Raw genomic sequence first — 17404 nt, 5'->3', positions numbered from 1 at the left:
TATCCTTGTACTTGTTGTTTTCAAGCTTTAAGAAATCATTTTGATCGTTGAGGGAATTTATCTCGTCCTCACTTTTGATCATTGATTCCTTTATTCGAGTCAACTCCTTTTGTTGATCTTTACTCGAACTTTTGAGTTTTTCATGTTCCGACCATATTGATAGGAACCGTTGATCAGCCTCACAATATCTACTATTTATATGAACTAGCAAATCAATTAAATCACTTTTAGTCATATCAAGCAGATTTAAGCTAGAGTCAATAAATAGATGCATATTGTCTAATATTCGTGAGGGACCACTTACCTCTTGGTTCGTAGTGGAGTCTTCCGTAGAAGTAGATGCATCATCCGAAGCCATTAAGCATAGATTAACCATTTCTTCGCTTGCTTCGGAGGCTTCTTCATCCTCACTTAGATCCCAACCGTTTTCTGCTACGAGAACACGTCCTTTGGCTAGCTTAGGACATTCTCTCTTGTAGTGACCCGGTTGTTTGCATTCAAAACAAACATCTTGTGTCTCCTCTGGAACATGTTCTTTAGGCTTAGGAGGAGTATAGTTGTTGTTGTTGTTGATGTTGTTGTTGTTTGCATTGTTGTAGGAATTCGAATTTGAATTTTGAATTCCTTTGCCTTTGTTGTAGCCCGAAGCAGGAAAATTACTCTTGTAGTTAGGAGCATAATTTTGAGAGTAATTAGGCCTTCCATTGGAGTTGAAAACTCTTTGTTGATTGTTTGATTTGAGGAAGCCTTTTCCATATCTTTGAGCTTTGCTTTGGAGCACACGACGAAGTTGTCTTGTTAACAAAGCGATTTCGCCTTCATCAAGATTTTTGAGTTCCTCGTTCAACTCTTCGTCGTTGTCATCATCATCGATTAATATGGCCTTGAGTGCCATATTTTTCTTCTTTTCTTCCACTTTAGGAACGACGATATCTGGAACATTGTCTTCCTCGTAAGCACGAAGATTTCCGAAGAGGTTGTCGATGTGATAATCATTAAGATTGTGCATCTCTTTGATTGTTGTAACTTTGACTTTCCAACTCGGAGGAAGAGATTTAAGAACTCGCCGATTCTTTTCATTTTGCGTGTAGTTCTTCCCGAGTTGAGCAAGCTCATCGACAATACGAGTGAATCTCGTTTCCATGTCGATGATATTTTCTCCTTCTTGGAGTTTAAAGTTCTCGTACTCCATGATTAAAGTATCCATTCGAGAATCTTTAATATCGGTGGTTCCTTCGTAGGTGACCACAAGTTTGTTCCACATTTCTTGTGCAGACTTGCAATTATTCACACGCTTGTATTCTTTTTCAGCAAGTGCACTTGTGAGAACCATTTCAGCTTTGGCAGCGATGTTCATTCTATCCTCCTCTTCGTGAGTATATTCACTCACTTTCTTCTCGAAGATAACATCATCAATAATTTTGGTTGGAATGATGATGCCATCCTCTATAGCCATCCAAACTTTGACACCTTGAGATCGAGCATAGATGCGGAATCTCGTTTTCCATGTTGCAAAGTTGGTGCCATCAAATAGAGGTGGTCGAGAGCTAGATAGACCTTCACCGCATCCAATGGTATTTAAATACGCCATTTAGGATCACTGCTTGTTGTGCCTGTAGACCTGAAAATCACTTGACAAACACGTTAAGCAACCTCGCTCTGATACCAATTGTTAGGTCCTGAATTAGGCGTAAATTAAGCTAGAAGGGGGGTTGAATAGCTTAATGTCCAATTTAAAAAAAATAATTGCCTTTTAAAAATATTTTCCGAGTTTTAAATATTTTTACCGTGTTGTTAAGCAATTATATGTGCGGAAGTAGAAAGCAAATATCACACGGTCGATTTTATCCTCGTTCGCGATGGAGCAACCTCTAATAGATTCTCTCACCCCTAGTCCAGTCCCCGAGCTCCTCTCCGGACTCGAGATTTTTCACTATAAGAAAGATGTACTCCTTATAGCCGGCGGAGAAGCCTTTACAATCTAAACTTACAAATATTTATCTTGGTCCGTAACTACCCGTTACAACCTCACAATAAATGTAAAACCTCTACTTGACTTATCTTAGAACGTAACTCCCCGTTACTTCTTCAAAGTCGGTGTAGAACCTTGGTGTAGTCTTTGTATTCCTAAGCTTTTGCGGGTCTTGGATCTTAGGTCTTAGATCTTGGATCTTTTCTTTTCTTCACGGTGCGAAGACGACTAACTCCCCGTTAGTTCGTCTAGGACTTGGGTCTTAGAACAAGAATCACCTCACTTCACTTCACCTCACTGCAAAAGTTAGAACACAATATCTACGAACAACAAACAAGTTATAAAAGATGAGTTTTGAACTAGTATGTTACTGTACTAGTTCGAAGATGACAATAATATTCAAGTTATAAATATTATAGTCAAGTATAGTATACTTTCTTTGGATCTATAATATAAGATCAAGTATACGTTTAATTACTCCAAGTATAGTAAAGTTGGGAGTAATTAATCAAGCCTTTTCTTTTAAGCAAAATATGCTTAAGGCTACACAAGTATTCTTTTCTTTTGATTCAAAATGTTGATCAAAGAATACTTGGTTTACAAAACTCCGTTTTGAGATATAATGAGAGATCTCGGAGATTGTAAAATATCCTTTCTTTAACTTCTTGCACAACTTGATAAAGCCAAGATAAATAAAATGTGGGTGGCTAGCCTCTTTGAGTTGTGCTCTTTGAAGTTTAGGATGTAGAAAGCTTCCTCGAACAATAGTTCGGAATATTCGATATTTTCCCGAGATAATAAAGTTAAGTTAGTGCGGGATCGAATATGCTTTCTTTAGCTTCTCAAAGTTTAGCCAAGATAATAACAACCAATAAGTTGCTAAACTTTGCTTTTGAAGTTATAGTGATTAAAAAGCTCTTTTGTCGTAAATCTTTCTTCCACACAACACTAAGGTGATAGATGGAAGGACGACGATGCTTTTATCACAAATCTCTTATAGAGATTAAGTACTCTTGAAACTATGTTCAAATCTTTTGTCTCTTTGAAGAGATCGAGTACTTCCTCGGATGTTCTTTCTTTGTTCTCTTTAAAAAGAGAGAGATATATATATCTTTTATATCTTGAACAAATCCGGATCTTTTGGTCTCTTTTAGAGAACCTTGTTGAAGAACTTGTAAGATGAAGAGAGTTTAAGTACAAAGTCCTGCAACAAAATGGTCGGTTAAGACACAAATAAGAAGCTAAGAAGAAACCACTTACGGGAGATGACCGAAAAAGTTCGCCGGAAAAATTCGCCGGAGGTTCGGCCGGATTTTGGGCACTTGGACGAACTTGGGCAGCCCCTACGGAGGCTTGGAAGTGGTTGTGGGTGAGCTAACTTGGTGGGTTAGAGCTTGAGAACCAAAACCTTGTATATATGAATATATATTTAGGAAAGAGAAGGTTTTGGAGATGAAGTATTAAAGAGAGAGAGTATAAACTTGAAAAACTTGAACACTCCAAAAAATCTCAGCACTTTCTTGGCTCTTAGCTTAGGAGTATTTGGTGTGTGGGAGGTGGGTATTTATAGAAGGAAGTGGGTGGAGTGAATGGTTGAGATTGAAGGAAAATAAAGGGTGGAGATTGAAAAGGTGTGGATTGTGGTTTTGTTGTGTTTGTTTGCCACTTGCATAATAAGACAAACAACTTTATGGGAGAAATCTCAGCTGAGTTGTGTCACTAAAAGACAAGCACGCTTCCCGAGAATTTGATTAATAACGTAACTTTGTATCGTTATTAAATGCGACGATTTTTCGAAACCTCCAATAAATTACACCAAAAATATGATAAATCATAGAATATTGGAAAATGGTCATCTGGAAATTTTGGTCAATTTTGGTCAATGTTGACTTGGTCAAACGTCCAGTCAAAGATCCCAGTCAGCCCCTAAAAATAGCGTCCGGACCAAACTTCTCAGAAAATTACGAAAATTTTACTATGCACCAAAAACATTATTCAAATGATCCATCTCAAGTTTCAAGTCATTCTAGCAAGTAGAAGTATTTTATTTGGATTTAAAACGATAAAAACCGGTCTCCGGGTTTGAATAAAATACGATTAGCCATTTGCGAGTTTGAACAAAACTTTGGCTAATATTTTGACTTGAGTAAACACTTTGAAATATATTTCCTTGAATATAAAATATTTTGAATTTTGAAGGAAATATTTTGAGAGTTTAAAATAATTTATTCCGTAAAATAATAAATTGAATAGTTGGGAATAAATTACTTTAAAATAAAAGACTTGAGTAATAAATTTTTGTCTTTTCAAATAAATGTCAAAAGAGTGTTCTAAAGAATATAATGGATGTATATTCCTTCTTCAAGCTTCTTTTGCATTTCGCTTTTGCAATTGTAAAACAAGAAGATACCATTTATCGATATTTCTCGTCCGATAAATTGCGGTGTAAAAACTTTGAATACTCCTTAGAAAAATATTGAAAATCTTTTTGTAAACAAGGAGTATCATTTATATTTATGTAGTATAAATATAATTTTGGAAATTCTTTTTGAGCTAGTTTGACCATTTGACTTTTGACAGAATCAATTAAATAAAATGTCCTATTGGAGAGGATTCTAAGTGAATTTAAATTTTATGTAAGTTATGCAAATATCAAAATAATCTTTTATCGAAGATGTCCTTTCATATTTGTCCTCGGGGAAGATGAAATTTCAAGATACATAAATCTCAATTCTCAAATGACTTTAAACTCTACCGCGATTATCCATATTTATCGAATCTTCCTCTTTCATCCTATCAAGGCAAGTTTCTTTGTGATAAAGGTGATGGTCCAGGGGTTTTAGGTGTCTCTCTTTGGGTAAAAAACCACAATAATGTACTTTATATTGGCATAATATGTTTTGATGAGACCGTAGGCAATAATATGTCTTGTATGTTTAATCGGTTTGAAGCAAGCAAGACAATAGAGATCATCCGACACCTGACTAGAAAAAGAGGTGAGCAGGAAGGATCAAATTGCGGTAATAACACCTTTCGAACAACATAAACTTAAAATAGAGGAAGCACTCTGAAATATTGGCATGTCCAATATCCAAGTTGGCATGCGGATGAACTCCAACCAAAAGAAAAGCAAGTAGTTGTTTTATTTATTGCCCGTTCTACTATGAAATACAATGACTTTGACAGGACTAACCCTCTGCAGGGATTGTTGTACAATCACCAAATGTTTATTGCTGCAATAAATGTTGCAAGATCGTTGCTGATTATTATTGGCAATCCGCATATTATTCACGAGGTAAAGAATAAATGTAGGAGTCATTAGAATATTTGTTTTATATTTGCACTTTCTGTAGTTCCTTGGTAATTAGCTTATAAATCATTATTATTTATACTAGGATTTACTATGTTGGAGCAAGTTACTTTGGTACTGTAAGATTGTAAAGCTTGCTCTTCAGTTTTCTTGTAAGCAGCCAAGTAGATTTACTTGGGAGGTTTTTAATATAAAAATCCTCAGGTGGACAAAACAATCCACCTGAAATTTTTGAAAGACCTTGTTCTTAAAATTTCTATTTAGTTATTTATTTGATCCTTTGTTTGAATACAATCTGTTTATGTAAAAGGAGTTCAAAAATTTTGATAGATTGTATTCAAACCTCTTTCTACAATCTAACTCATTGTTTGCATTGTTAAATAACATAAATTAAATTATTAAAATTTTTGATAAACTTTTACGAATATATAGTAAATATGTATAATACTCAGCTTGTAATAATTCATAAAATTATTATAATATGAAGCAATAATATTCACATGCCCTATATATTTAAGAATATATAACTTAACGTGACATATCTTTTATTATTTGAACACTGCAATAACCATGATTCTGAGTTAAAAATAGTTGTACTTAAAACAAAAATCATTAATATGAATTAGAATTAGTTGTCCTTATAATAATACGAGCAAAGTATCATACTGATATTCATTTATAAGTGGAGTATCACATTGATATTTCACTGGCCGTCGTGTATTATCATGATACTACTCCGACACTGATTCAATATAAAAGAAACTCATAAACAGTTGTGAGTTCATGCAAGAAAATGTTTTACCAAAAATATTCAGGCGTGTAAGTAATATGGTGGTATTTACCTTAATATCCGGGGTGAATTTTTCTGTTCAATCAGAAACATCCAATATTCAGCACACCCCAATTTTTAACGAACACCCTATATTTCTTACAACCCCAGATTTTAAATAAATATCCCCGTATTTATCACAACCCCAATTTTTAGGTGAACACCCCCATATTATCAACAACCCTAGTTTTTGAGTAAACACCCCCTATTATTAAGACACACTGTGTTTGAGTAAACACCCCATATATATATATATATATATATATATATATATATACACTACCGTAATTTTTATACAGACGCAATTATCTACATTCCCAGTTTTTATACAAACACCCTAATACTTTTATTTCCTCTCTTGATATTTGATTTATCTTTAATTTTTTAATAATTTCTCTACTTGTAAGTCAAACTTGTCTGTAATGTGTGCATAATACTTTTATTTCCTCTGTCGAATATTTATAAATTTTTAAATAATAATTTTCATAAAAATGATAAAAATCAAATTATTATCATCTAAATATTGGGTTCGGACGACGACTTAGTTAGAGCCTAGTAAATTAAAAACAATTTTATGCATGAAGATGATATCACCTCGTGGTCGTGGATTTGGAAACTCCCTGAGAGAAGTGGAAACATCCATTCCCATGGCCCCTGGCCTCAGAACTCTCGAGCATCTCACCGCAACTTAGTTAATCTCCACCTGCGTATAATTAGAAAACAAAAATATGAGTTACATTGGACTCATCATTATACGTACAAAATCACACGACACATTATAATAAAAAAAAGGCGATTATTTTTCATAGTTGATAAGTCACTTATAAGTAGAAAATAATTTTAATGTATGTATTTAGTTGTTTTTTTGATATCTCTAATTTATTAGACATAAATTATTATTTTAATAAAAAAATGTTATAAATTATCTTTAAAATGATTTTTTTTATCTTTATAAAGTCAATAATAAAGCAACCTTTGATTGTCATTTCTCTTGTAACCTACATTAAATATGATATATTTTTTTAATAAGATCTAACATTTTTCCTAAACAAAATCAAAAATTTGCTAAATTCACTTTATATATTTTTTTTTTTGAAACAAAGGTGTTAATCTAATAATAAAAGGCCATACGACATCTACACCAATGATCGAGTTGAACAAACAGTAAATTGCAATCGCCTGTTCTCACAAAGAGACAGTTAAATGATATTTTGAAGAAAATGTATGTACAAATACAAGTACCCGCTTCATGCATTCTCGTTGAATTACTGGTACCCTCTTCATCATGCCCCGATAGAGCTATCGTTTGAGCTATCGACCAGAACTGCGATTCCATACAAACTTTCATCACCAAATCAAACCCCGCTTACAATTAAGAAGCGAAAAACAAAGCTCTCACCAGGGAGAGAAAATAACCTTAGATGAAACCACAGAAACAAGAGGAATCCGACTGAAAATCCACCCACTTGAAATAGAGGAGAAAGCTAGCGAAATCTCCGATGGTTTTAGATCTAAGAATCCCCTGAGAATAGATCTGGAGCAGAAACACAAAAACAAGAAAAATCGGACTGCAACTCACCCGCTCGGAAGAGAGACAACGAAATCTCCGATGACTCTGGATCTAAATTTCTCGAGAAGAAGTATTATTCAAAAATTAAGAATAAAATAAAGTAGTTAACTGATTCGGGGTTTTCCACCGGTGAAAACCGATGGAAGCCCCAGGCGGCTACGACAATAGAAAGGCTAAAGAGAATTAATTCACTTTATATATTAAAACGAAACAAGCGAAATAATGGATGATTAATCCTAAAACAATATTAAGAGCAATCCATCAAAATTGACATACTATTCAGAATCTCCGTTGAAGACGGAAACAAACCAACGCTTCACCCACTTGTAATAAAATTGCGATTAGAAAAAAGAAAAGAACGATAGAGGAAGCTTGGAGAAAATGGGGGAATCATCATCTGCAGAAAGCCCTAAGAATGATTTCAAAACCAAATTAATAAACGAAGAAATTGTATGGATCGATTACGCGGTGCAACAAGCGCAAATCGCCCAGAACACAGTACAGAACGCATTAGATTCCGCGATTTCTATTACCCGCTCTCGATTTCATCAGATTCGAGATACTGGTGCTGCTCATCTCTCTCTCACCGCTGTAAGATTTCTCTTTCACATTTTTTGTATTGTATTTATGTTGCCTAAATGAAATGAAATGAAATGCACGTTTGATTTCTGCTATTAATGTGCTGATTTTAAATTCTACGTTTGTTCTGTATGTTAATGGCTGCTATTAATGCTTCGGTAACTATTGTGAGAATTTTTGTGTATGGCTATTATGTTCCGTTTGTTTAGAATGGAACTGATGATATATTGACGTTATGGTCATGTATGTGAAGGGGATAGATGGATTAGGCTCTACCGATATATAATTGTGTTCAATTTCTTATAGTAAAATCGATTTCATTTTCCTACATAAGAATATTGAATTGGAATACAGCGTTACAGCCCCTTTCTTTTCATTTTCGTGACGAGGAATGTATCAATGTTTATTTGGACCTTGCTCTTGACCAGTAATAGATGAAGATGGAGTAATGTGAAAAATATCTACTTTTGCTCATACTCCTTAATTTTTGATGTGAAGGAATTTAAGTTACCTTTGCCCTCACTCCAAAATTGAGATGGAAAAAGAGCTAAGTTAACAAATTCATTTTAAAGTAATAACTGAATTTCAGATATTACCTTATATTTTTTATGATCTTTTTCATTCCCATCTGGATTCCTTATTTCCTGTAATTGAAACATAAAGTACTCGACTAGAAGTCATCACTTTCTTTGCCCTGATCTTTGATTTTCCAAGATACTCTAGAGAAAAGCGTTGATCCATCAACTAAATAATGAACAATCAAAAGAAAATAATTAAGCAGTGATTGGTCTATCACTTTTATCCTGCAGATTTTCCCTGCTTATATGACATGGCCCTATTAACTTTTGCAAGCGAATAAACCAGAATTAGCGCACCCTACTCTGGTAATAATGATTCCTCGTATTCCTAGAGTGATCTTGTAGGAGTTGCCTAGACACGTAGTATTTTGGCAATATAGTCCATCTTGAGAGGTTCATGAACTTTGTCTTTGTGTTATAAGTTATGATAACTGATTGGCTCTACCTCTTCAACCTTTCTAGCTTTCCATTTTAAAAAATTTGTGGACTTCCTCTTTTTTGGTTTATAGAAGAAAAACTATTTGATTAGTTTAATCAAATAAATTTGGGGTGCAACCGAGTCTTTGAGCTATTTAAATGATGCCTAGGAAATAATTTGAAATAGAACTTGTATGCAAACTTGAGTTATTGTATGGGTATGATGTGAACATTTTCAAATTCCAGAGAGGGAACCAATTTTCGTAATGTTAGTTCAAGATAGATTCCCATCTGATAGATTTTAGTATTATTGCTTTACTTTCAACATTTTTAAAATGTTTTAATACAAAAATTTATATTTTCGCCAATGGTAGGTAAGATAAATTAACATATCTATTTACCCTCAGTGTATCTGTGAAAGAGCCAAGGTGCATAGCTTCTTATAGCTTGAGCCATCACCATGCATTGTATAACATTGACTATTACATTCAATTATTATAATTGTTAGATTTGAATTAGTTTATTATTCTATCTATTGCCAACTAAAAAACCCTGCATATTACTAATGTTTTATAGTTTCTAAGTCTACTTGTTGATTACACCAAAAATATGATTGCAGGATTATCTTGAAGATGTAAAGACTGATTACAAAGCATATGAGGATCTTGCATTTGGAAAGATTAAAGGTCATTGGCTGTAGTTACACGACTCCTTAAGAATATCGATAAGCAACGGTGTTCACATTACCTAAATTTCTGATTATCTGATTGTAGATGGATTACTCTTTGCTGCCTCTAATCCATTACTTACGAGTGGAGTTGTCCTTGCTTCGGGTCTTATTATTTCAAAAAGTATGTTCTACCACGGTTAATATTCCTTCAATTAAGTAGCTTGTTCCATCTCTATTACATTATATATATATATATATATATATATATATATATATATATATATATATATATATATATATATATATATATATATATATATATATATATGTCTGAGGATTTACAATTGCATCTGTGGCCCAATATTGGTTAGTCCCATAGGCGTACTGGACCCACAGGATCATTCGTGTCTTTTTAGATTGAATCTACAGTCAGAAGATAGTTGTAATATAATTTGAGGTGGAGTTAATTTGTAAAACAAAAATTGGCAAATATACTCATATTATATTATAGATGTTTGTTTGAGTTTTCTCATTAATTTATATTTAATTTAATACCTTCTATATTATCAAAAAAATGATTTAAAAGCACCAATATTCTTGAGTTTGAGGTTAGCATAATGTAAAAAATGATGTAACTTATACGTGCAAAAAGAGCCTAATGAAGTGACTGTCTCTCTTGTTAGCACTTACAAAGATACAATTTTTACATATAAAATATGCAAAATAATATATTTAGAACTGGGTTCAATTTCAAAGCAAAGTCAAGGAGGAGGTGACATCCCAAAGATTTCTTTAACGGTCTATATAACTTGTTATTTCTTGCAGAACCCAGACGTGCCTTGTACTACAAGTCAATGCGCCTTTTTTCTAGTGAGGAGGTAAGTATTTCAAGCCCCTACAGGATTACAGTTTGTAGATATTGACTAGTATACCTTATACCTGGGAACATGTGCTGTAGGTGGACTGATGGATAACACAATTATGACCACTGTCAAATTTTCTTATGGTTTACCGAAGTTCTTTTCATGTATAATGTGGAAATGGTAGATCTAATTAAATAATGAGAACAGGTTGGCGGATATGTGGGATTTGGTTAGAAAGTATTAGTATGATGCTAGGATGATTGTCACAAACCATAAATTTTGTATCACGACTATGATCAGAGTTTGGAGTCTGTATATCATCATTTAATTTGAGTAGAAGTTTGTTATTTTAATTTATCGAAATGATTGGAAAGCACCATGCTTCTGGAGATAAGAACTGGTCGTGGTTGTGACATTGAACATAGCAAGTACAGATACATCCGTGGTGCAGTTGCACAAATCCACACATACGCTTGATGCCCCACATGACAAACACACACCTATCTCCTATGACCCAACCTCCACACAGGAATATGCATAATTCCTACCATGTGTACCATTTACTGGATTCTATTTCTCTAGATATATTTCGTGCTCAATGAAGTGAAAGACTAATATTTTTTTTCTTTTTATCATTTTTTTTGAATTCAGACTTTGTTCTCTAGAGCGGAGGCTAAGGTAAACAGGTTGAAAGAATCTATTGATAGCCTGAAGAAAGAAAGTGAAGCTTTGGAGGTACATCTACTTTTCTGTCTATTTAGTATTTGACAAGTTTCCTTTAAAATTATTTATTTATATCCACTCGTCTTCTGTTAGTTCAAGTTTTGTGATCAACATGTTTGGAAATAACCTTTTTTTAAAAATATTTTACCAAGTCCCTAGTAGTTTCATGGATTGACCAAAGTCGATTTTGTTCTCTAAAATAGTATTTCAATTTTCAACGAATTTGTTTTTCCTGTAGTTTGTCCTCTTTTCCCGTTAATAGATTAAAATGAACTTGCAAAGAATAAAATAGAAAGAAAAAGAACCATATCTCCAAGTAGATCATCCTTTCAAAATAGTAAACATATGCAACTTCTAGTTAATGGAGCTTAAGTTGCTAGTATGTTGATAGTTGTAAGAAGGCTTCCCATGTGGCTCTAGCAGCAATGCTAAAGCCAACTACTCCTTTTAAGAAGGGTGGGTTGCTTGGTGACCGTAATTGAACTGTATACTGTTAGCATATGCCACAATTTAGTGGTGTGTGTTTAATAAACACTAAGAACACATCACATTTATTATTTGATTAATTAATGGGTAATAAAATAGGGGTATACATAGTTGTTAAAAGCAAAGTTAAACCATATATTAAGAAAAGGCAGTGCAGAGAGGCAGCTTGCATTGGGCGTCATTTAAAAAAGTGAAGCTGATTTCAAAGAGTGTTGCCTCAACAGGCTTCTTTGAAAACATGTTGAAACTAATTACGATGAAGATTCTGATCTGTTGATGCACAGATTCTTATTAGCTTATTTGTAACTTTAATTATGACGAGATTAGAATGTAGTGCTATCTCTTGAATTATTTAGTTTGCACGTTTATATTTGTTAATTAGCATGTCAGGTGTTTTTGCCAATTTATAGTCATATATATAGTGTGCTTTGTTTTGAAAAAGCCCACACTAATGCTCCAAGAGGGCCTTTGCACTTTTCACGTTCAATTCACTGGGGTTATATGTCAAATTATGATATCTTTACTAATTGTAATAAAAGAGAATGAGTTTACCATATGTTGTATATTGTTGAAGATATTGTATATGATTTGCAGGCGTTGATTGATATGACTGATACTAGTTGATTAGTCTAGGAATGTATGTAATTAGTTTTGTATATCTGTTATCAATTTCCAGATTTGATTCAGGTGTATAGTGCCTATTTTAAGGCAGTAATGTTCACGAATTAATTCGCAGATTTGATCCAGGTGTATAGTGCCTATTATAAGGCAGAAATGTTCACGAATACAAGTGTAGAAGTCATTGAAAAAAGTCATAATTTCCACATGGTATCAGAGCTCTACATAAGAATCTCGAAAACCTTTCAGACTCCGACTTCTTGTCTTTTGTTTAACTATGGCCAGCCATCAAGAGAACATCTGTGATCTTGCTAGTAACTCAACAATGTCCTTTCCCTTGTCTAAAACTCAAATAAACCAACTCTATCAATTGCTCAATGCTTCTTGCATTCCAGAGACTGCACCTGATCTCTAAAAAAACAAGGTATTTCCGCTTCCACCCAAAAGTTTGCCTGGTGCCTCTGATCATATCATATGACTGGTCAAGTATACCAGTTCATGTCATCAAAAAATTAAAATAGCTGATGGTTCTCTCAAACCAGTAAGGGCCTATTAAGTTCAGTAATATTTAGTAATGTTCTTCATGTTTCCAAACTCTCTTGCAATCTACTCTTCGTCAGTATACTGACAAAAGATTATAATTGCATTACCTTATTCACCTATGTGTTTTACATTTAGGACATGTCTTCGAGTAAGGAAATTGGGAGTGTATTACACTCAGTGTAAAGGCATGTAATGGGTTATATTACATTGATCCGTCTCCTATATATTCCACTCAAGTGAGAAAATTGGACATTTCCTCGAGTAAGGAAGTTGGGAGTGTATTACACTCAGTGTAAAGGCATGTAATGGGTTATATTACATTGATCCATCTCCTTTCTATTCCACTCAAGTAAATCAGACTCATTCCTGATTCTGGTTTGCTTCCGCCTTCCGGTGATAATGACATCATAAGGTGGCATTATAGGCTAGGCCACCCTGGTTTTGCTTATCCGAAACATCTATTTCCTGCATTATTTCAAAATAAGGAAGCAAGCAATTTCAGATGTGAAAATTTTCAACTTGCTAAACATACTCTTGTTGTTTTTCGCTCCGTCCCATTCAAAGCATCTCAACCTTTTTGTCTTATTCATAGTGATCTATGGGGAGTATCTAAGATGACAAAGAATACTAATAAGCGTTGGTTGATCACATTCCTTGATGATCACATGTGTTAGTTGAGCATACAAAAACAAATCTGATGTAGCCACGACATTGGAAACAATCTGATGTTCACATGTGTTAGTTGAGCAATAATCATCAAATAATTCAAGAAATTGCAAGAAAACCTTAAACCAAGGTCAAAAATAAAATCTATTTTAAAGCGAAAATATTTGTTGAAATTATTTGGTTATTGGAAATTAATATTAAAGATATAATTTAATTATAAGAAAAGTCGAAACTGTAAAAATTCAACCACCACGGTAAAATATTAAATATAAATTTACGGAGACTTCACAGTAATGAACTCTAATTTAAAGAAAACATCATATTTTAGCAGCAATGCACATAAATTAATTAAAAATATTATCCAATCACATAATTATACAATCATTAATATCTTAAGATCAATATTTTATTTTGGGCAAAAAAAAATAAGATCAATATTTTATTTATTACTTAATCTAGTACAAAAATTCTATGGCGTTACACTTAGCCACTTCTGCCTATCTTGTCCCGAGTGCCACCTGATACAGAGATCATGTTCCTGGTCCCTTCACCATAATGTTAAAAATATTATTAGTATCCCAGTATCCATCACAGACACCATGGCACTCTCCAACCCAGTGTACATCAATCAAATAATTCTGTCCTGATTATCAAATCTCCGACCCTTAATTGGTATAATACAAAGAGCAAAGGATCCAATTAAGCTGCAGTTTCTTGTTATCTTCTGGTTAGAAGATTTGATGTGCTTTCCACATGACCTTTTCCTACAGATTATGTGTTTATGCAGATGCTTAAAAAACAATTTTGTTTATGCACATGCTTAAAATGGAAAAAACAATTCAAATGGATACTCTTAAGGCGGCAAATTTTGCAGTTTATCTTGCCATAGCATTTGCTAAATAATGTCGCATTTTTTTTTTCCAGTCATTTTTTACTTCGTTATATCACAATAGCTGCTCACATACATCAATGAGTTTCAGCTGATAAATGTTTTAAATCTTTCAGAAGGGAGCTTTGCAAGCAGAAGAGGAAATGAAACGAGGACGGAAAAAACTCAGGTTTTTATCTGGAATTTACTTAAGGCTTCTCATTCTTTACATTTCTTATTACGTGAAATGTTATATTTGTCAGACAAGCAGGAAATCAGATCCAAGGTGTCACTCGCACAGCCTACAAGATTGAGAGAGAAGCTGCAGGTATGAGTTTAGTGAAAAAACAACTGTTCTAAAGGTGTTTGTCTATATTGTATTTTAGAATTTCATGGGGTCTGATTAGGGTGGTAATGTGGCACATTTTAATTATTTTACTTCAGGCTTAAAAGATATCCTTAAAGAGCTACCCAGAAGAGAAGCGTCCCAATTCAGATCAGAAGTAAGTTCATTAGGTGGTTTTGTTTAATAGCAGTCTTTAGATATTTTTTAAATGCTAGTTTCTTTGCATAATAGGAGAATTCTTTGCATAATAGGATCATTCTCATACAACATATATCTGCTGTAGATGTGATATCGTGTTAAACTATTTGTGGTATAAACTCTGTGGAGGAATGTTCTTTTGTTTTCTGCATAATATCTTTTTTCTTTATCCTTTATGGACGTACTTCCAGCCATTGGGTGAATTTTAAATCTTATATTAAGTGAATAAAACAAAAAGTATGCATCAATATTTATTAATAATGTTTATCCCAGGATGAACTCATGGGATACATTGTGGTGTATGTGATATTTTTTAATCGATTTGTATTTATTGTTGTGTATTTTCTTTAACCTTCTCGATGTTGTTATAACTTAAGAGTAATTATAAATCATGTCATGTACAATGCATGCGGGGCTGGGGTGAACAGAAATTATTTTTCTTTTTCCAATAAACATAATGTATTTATTGGAATTATCCCTTTAGGCTTAGAGCAGTAGTGCCAATGAGGTTTACTGTTTTGCAAGGAAGTTTTATTAGCGTAACGTACCAAGGGCCTGTGACCATGTATTACTGGAAGTACAAGCTGATTTGGTATAATGAACATGAGCACGCATACAACAAGATAATACTGGGGGCTAGTTCCTCCAAAAGCACAGATGAATTTAATTTCCAAAGCAAATGTTTGTTTGGAAGTAAAGAAAGCTTCTGAATGCTGATTTAATATTTGCAAAGGACCATCCTTGGCAACATTTACTGTACTCTTTCTACAAAATATTACCCAGAACAAGGCTATGTGTAATGTCTCCATGTCACAGTTATTACATGAAATTCCTAAGCCTTTCGATGTGCTAAACAAGTTGTCTTACGAGCTCTCCTTTGTTTAGTAAACCATCAAAGCTCAGGGCCGGCTCATAATACAGGCCATTTAGGCAATCGCCTAAGGCCCCTATTTTTAAGAGGCCCCAAAATTTATAATAAAATATATACATGTAGGTGTAAATATGTAAAAAAATAAATTAGTTCCATAATCTTAAAATAAAAACTGAAGAAGAAGATTAGAATTAATATGTAAATCTTGTAAAAAAATTGATAGTTAGTGATATGATATATACTGGTGTGCCTGAAGTATCAACATGCATTATATATAGATAGTTGTTGATGATGTGAATACTGAATACTATAAACTTTTGGTCCTACCTTCAAGGTCTCAAAGCTTGGGTCGGAGGCAAAGCGAGAAAGGCAAGCTCTTAGCAAAAAGGTTGCGAAGATTAGCAATTACGGGATATCTGTTTAAAGTCAAGTGTTAAGACAACCCGGTCAGCAGAGTTATTTAGTTTAAACACTGCACCTTGAATGGTGTAGACGGCTTCGTTCCAGTATCCCTATCATAATAACAAAATATGTTGCATTGATCAATATCTTCAATAAAAATATAGCACTGATCAACAATACTTTGGTGATGTCATTTCCAGATGACGACTTTTATGTAAAAGTGTATATCCAACGGAAGAGCAGGAGATAATACTGTTGAACCCTACATTTATGTTAGGATTTTGAATTATTGCCACAATTTGATACATATATGAATGCAGGGATGAAACACAGAATTTTGTTTTTCAAGAGGTGAGACATTTAACATTAGTATTGAAGACTAAATTGTAGATTTGCCCCGACCTGTGCCTATTGTCTACTCCCTCTATCCATTTAATTCTGTCCCATTTAATTGTATACGTTTCTTTTCAACTGCTCAATGCTCTTATAAAATATAGTTCCGTAATTTATTTGGGATTTTCTTTTTCTGAATAAAAATATAACATCCAAATTTTAATTCAGAAAAAGAAAATTTTAAAAATAAATTACAGAACTACACTTTAGAGGAGCATTAAAGTTCGTGCCGCGTCCCCGTCCTCCAATGTATACTACCTCCGTCCCATTTTATGTGGTGTGGTTTGACTTTCACGGAGATTAAGAAAAAGGTAGTAAATGTAGTTGAAGAGTGGGTAAAGTGATGGGACCTATCAATATTTAATAATAGATCAATATTTAATAATAGATTTGAGATAGTGGAGGAAAGTAGTGGGTGTAATAGTGTTTATTTGATAAAAAAAGAGTATAAAATATAGAGGTAGTGGGTATAATAGTGAAAAGTAGTGTTCAAAAATAGTAA

At 33.5% G+C, this 17404-nt stretch overlaps 1 protein-coding gene across 1 annotated transcript; it reads left to right on the top strand.

Annotated features, from left to right (window-relative positions):
* The first annotated feature begins 7903 nt into the window (after nt 1-7903).
* Nucleotides 7904-16857, top strand: LOC108192581 (uncharacterized). Its single transcript, XM_017372945.2, has 9 exons — nt 7904-8272; nt 9875-9941; nt 10029-10106; nt 10751-10803; nt 11440-11523; nt 14830-14882; nt 14956-15020; nt 15137-15195; nt 16442-16857. Exons 1-9 carry the CDS (start codon nt 8063-8065, stop codon nt 16529-16531), a joined length of 759 nt encoding a protein of 252 aa, XP_017228434.1. The 5' UTR covers nt 7904-8062; the 3' UTR covers nt 16532-16857.
* The last annotated feature ends 547 nt before the right edge of the window (nt 16858-17404 follow it).

This window comes from Daucus carota, chromosome 9 (genome assembly GCF_001625215.2).
Source record: "Daucus carota subsp. sativus chromosome 9, DH1 v3.0, whole genome shotgun sequence".
NCBI classification, from domain to species: Eukaryota; Viridiplantae; Streptophyta; class Magnoliopsida; order Apiales; family Apiaceae; genus Daucus; species Daucus carota.
This window is presented reverse-complemented; position numbering and strand designations above follow the sequence as displayed.

Excerpts from the sequence above, each read along its gene's own strand:
- LOC108192581 (XM_017372945.2), top strand. The coding sequence starts at position 8,063 with ATGGGGGAATCATCATCTGCAGAAAGCCCTAAGAATGATTTCAAAACC. Across the intron at positions 8,273-9,874 it reads CTCATCTCTCTCTCACCGCT|GATTATCTTGAAGATGTAAA; the intron begins GTAAGATTTCTC and ends ATATGATTGCAG. Across the intron at positions 9,942-10,028 it reads TGCATTTGGAAAGATTAAAG|ATGGATTACTCTTTGCTGCC; the intron begins GTCATTGGCTGT and ends ATCTGATTGTAG.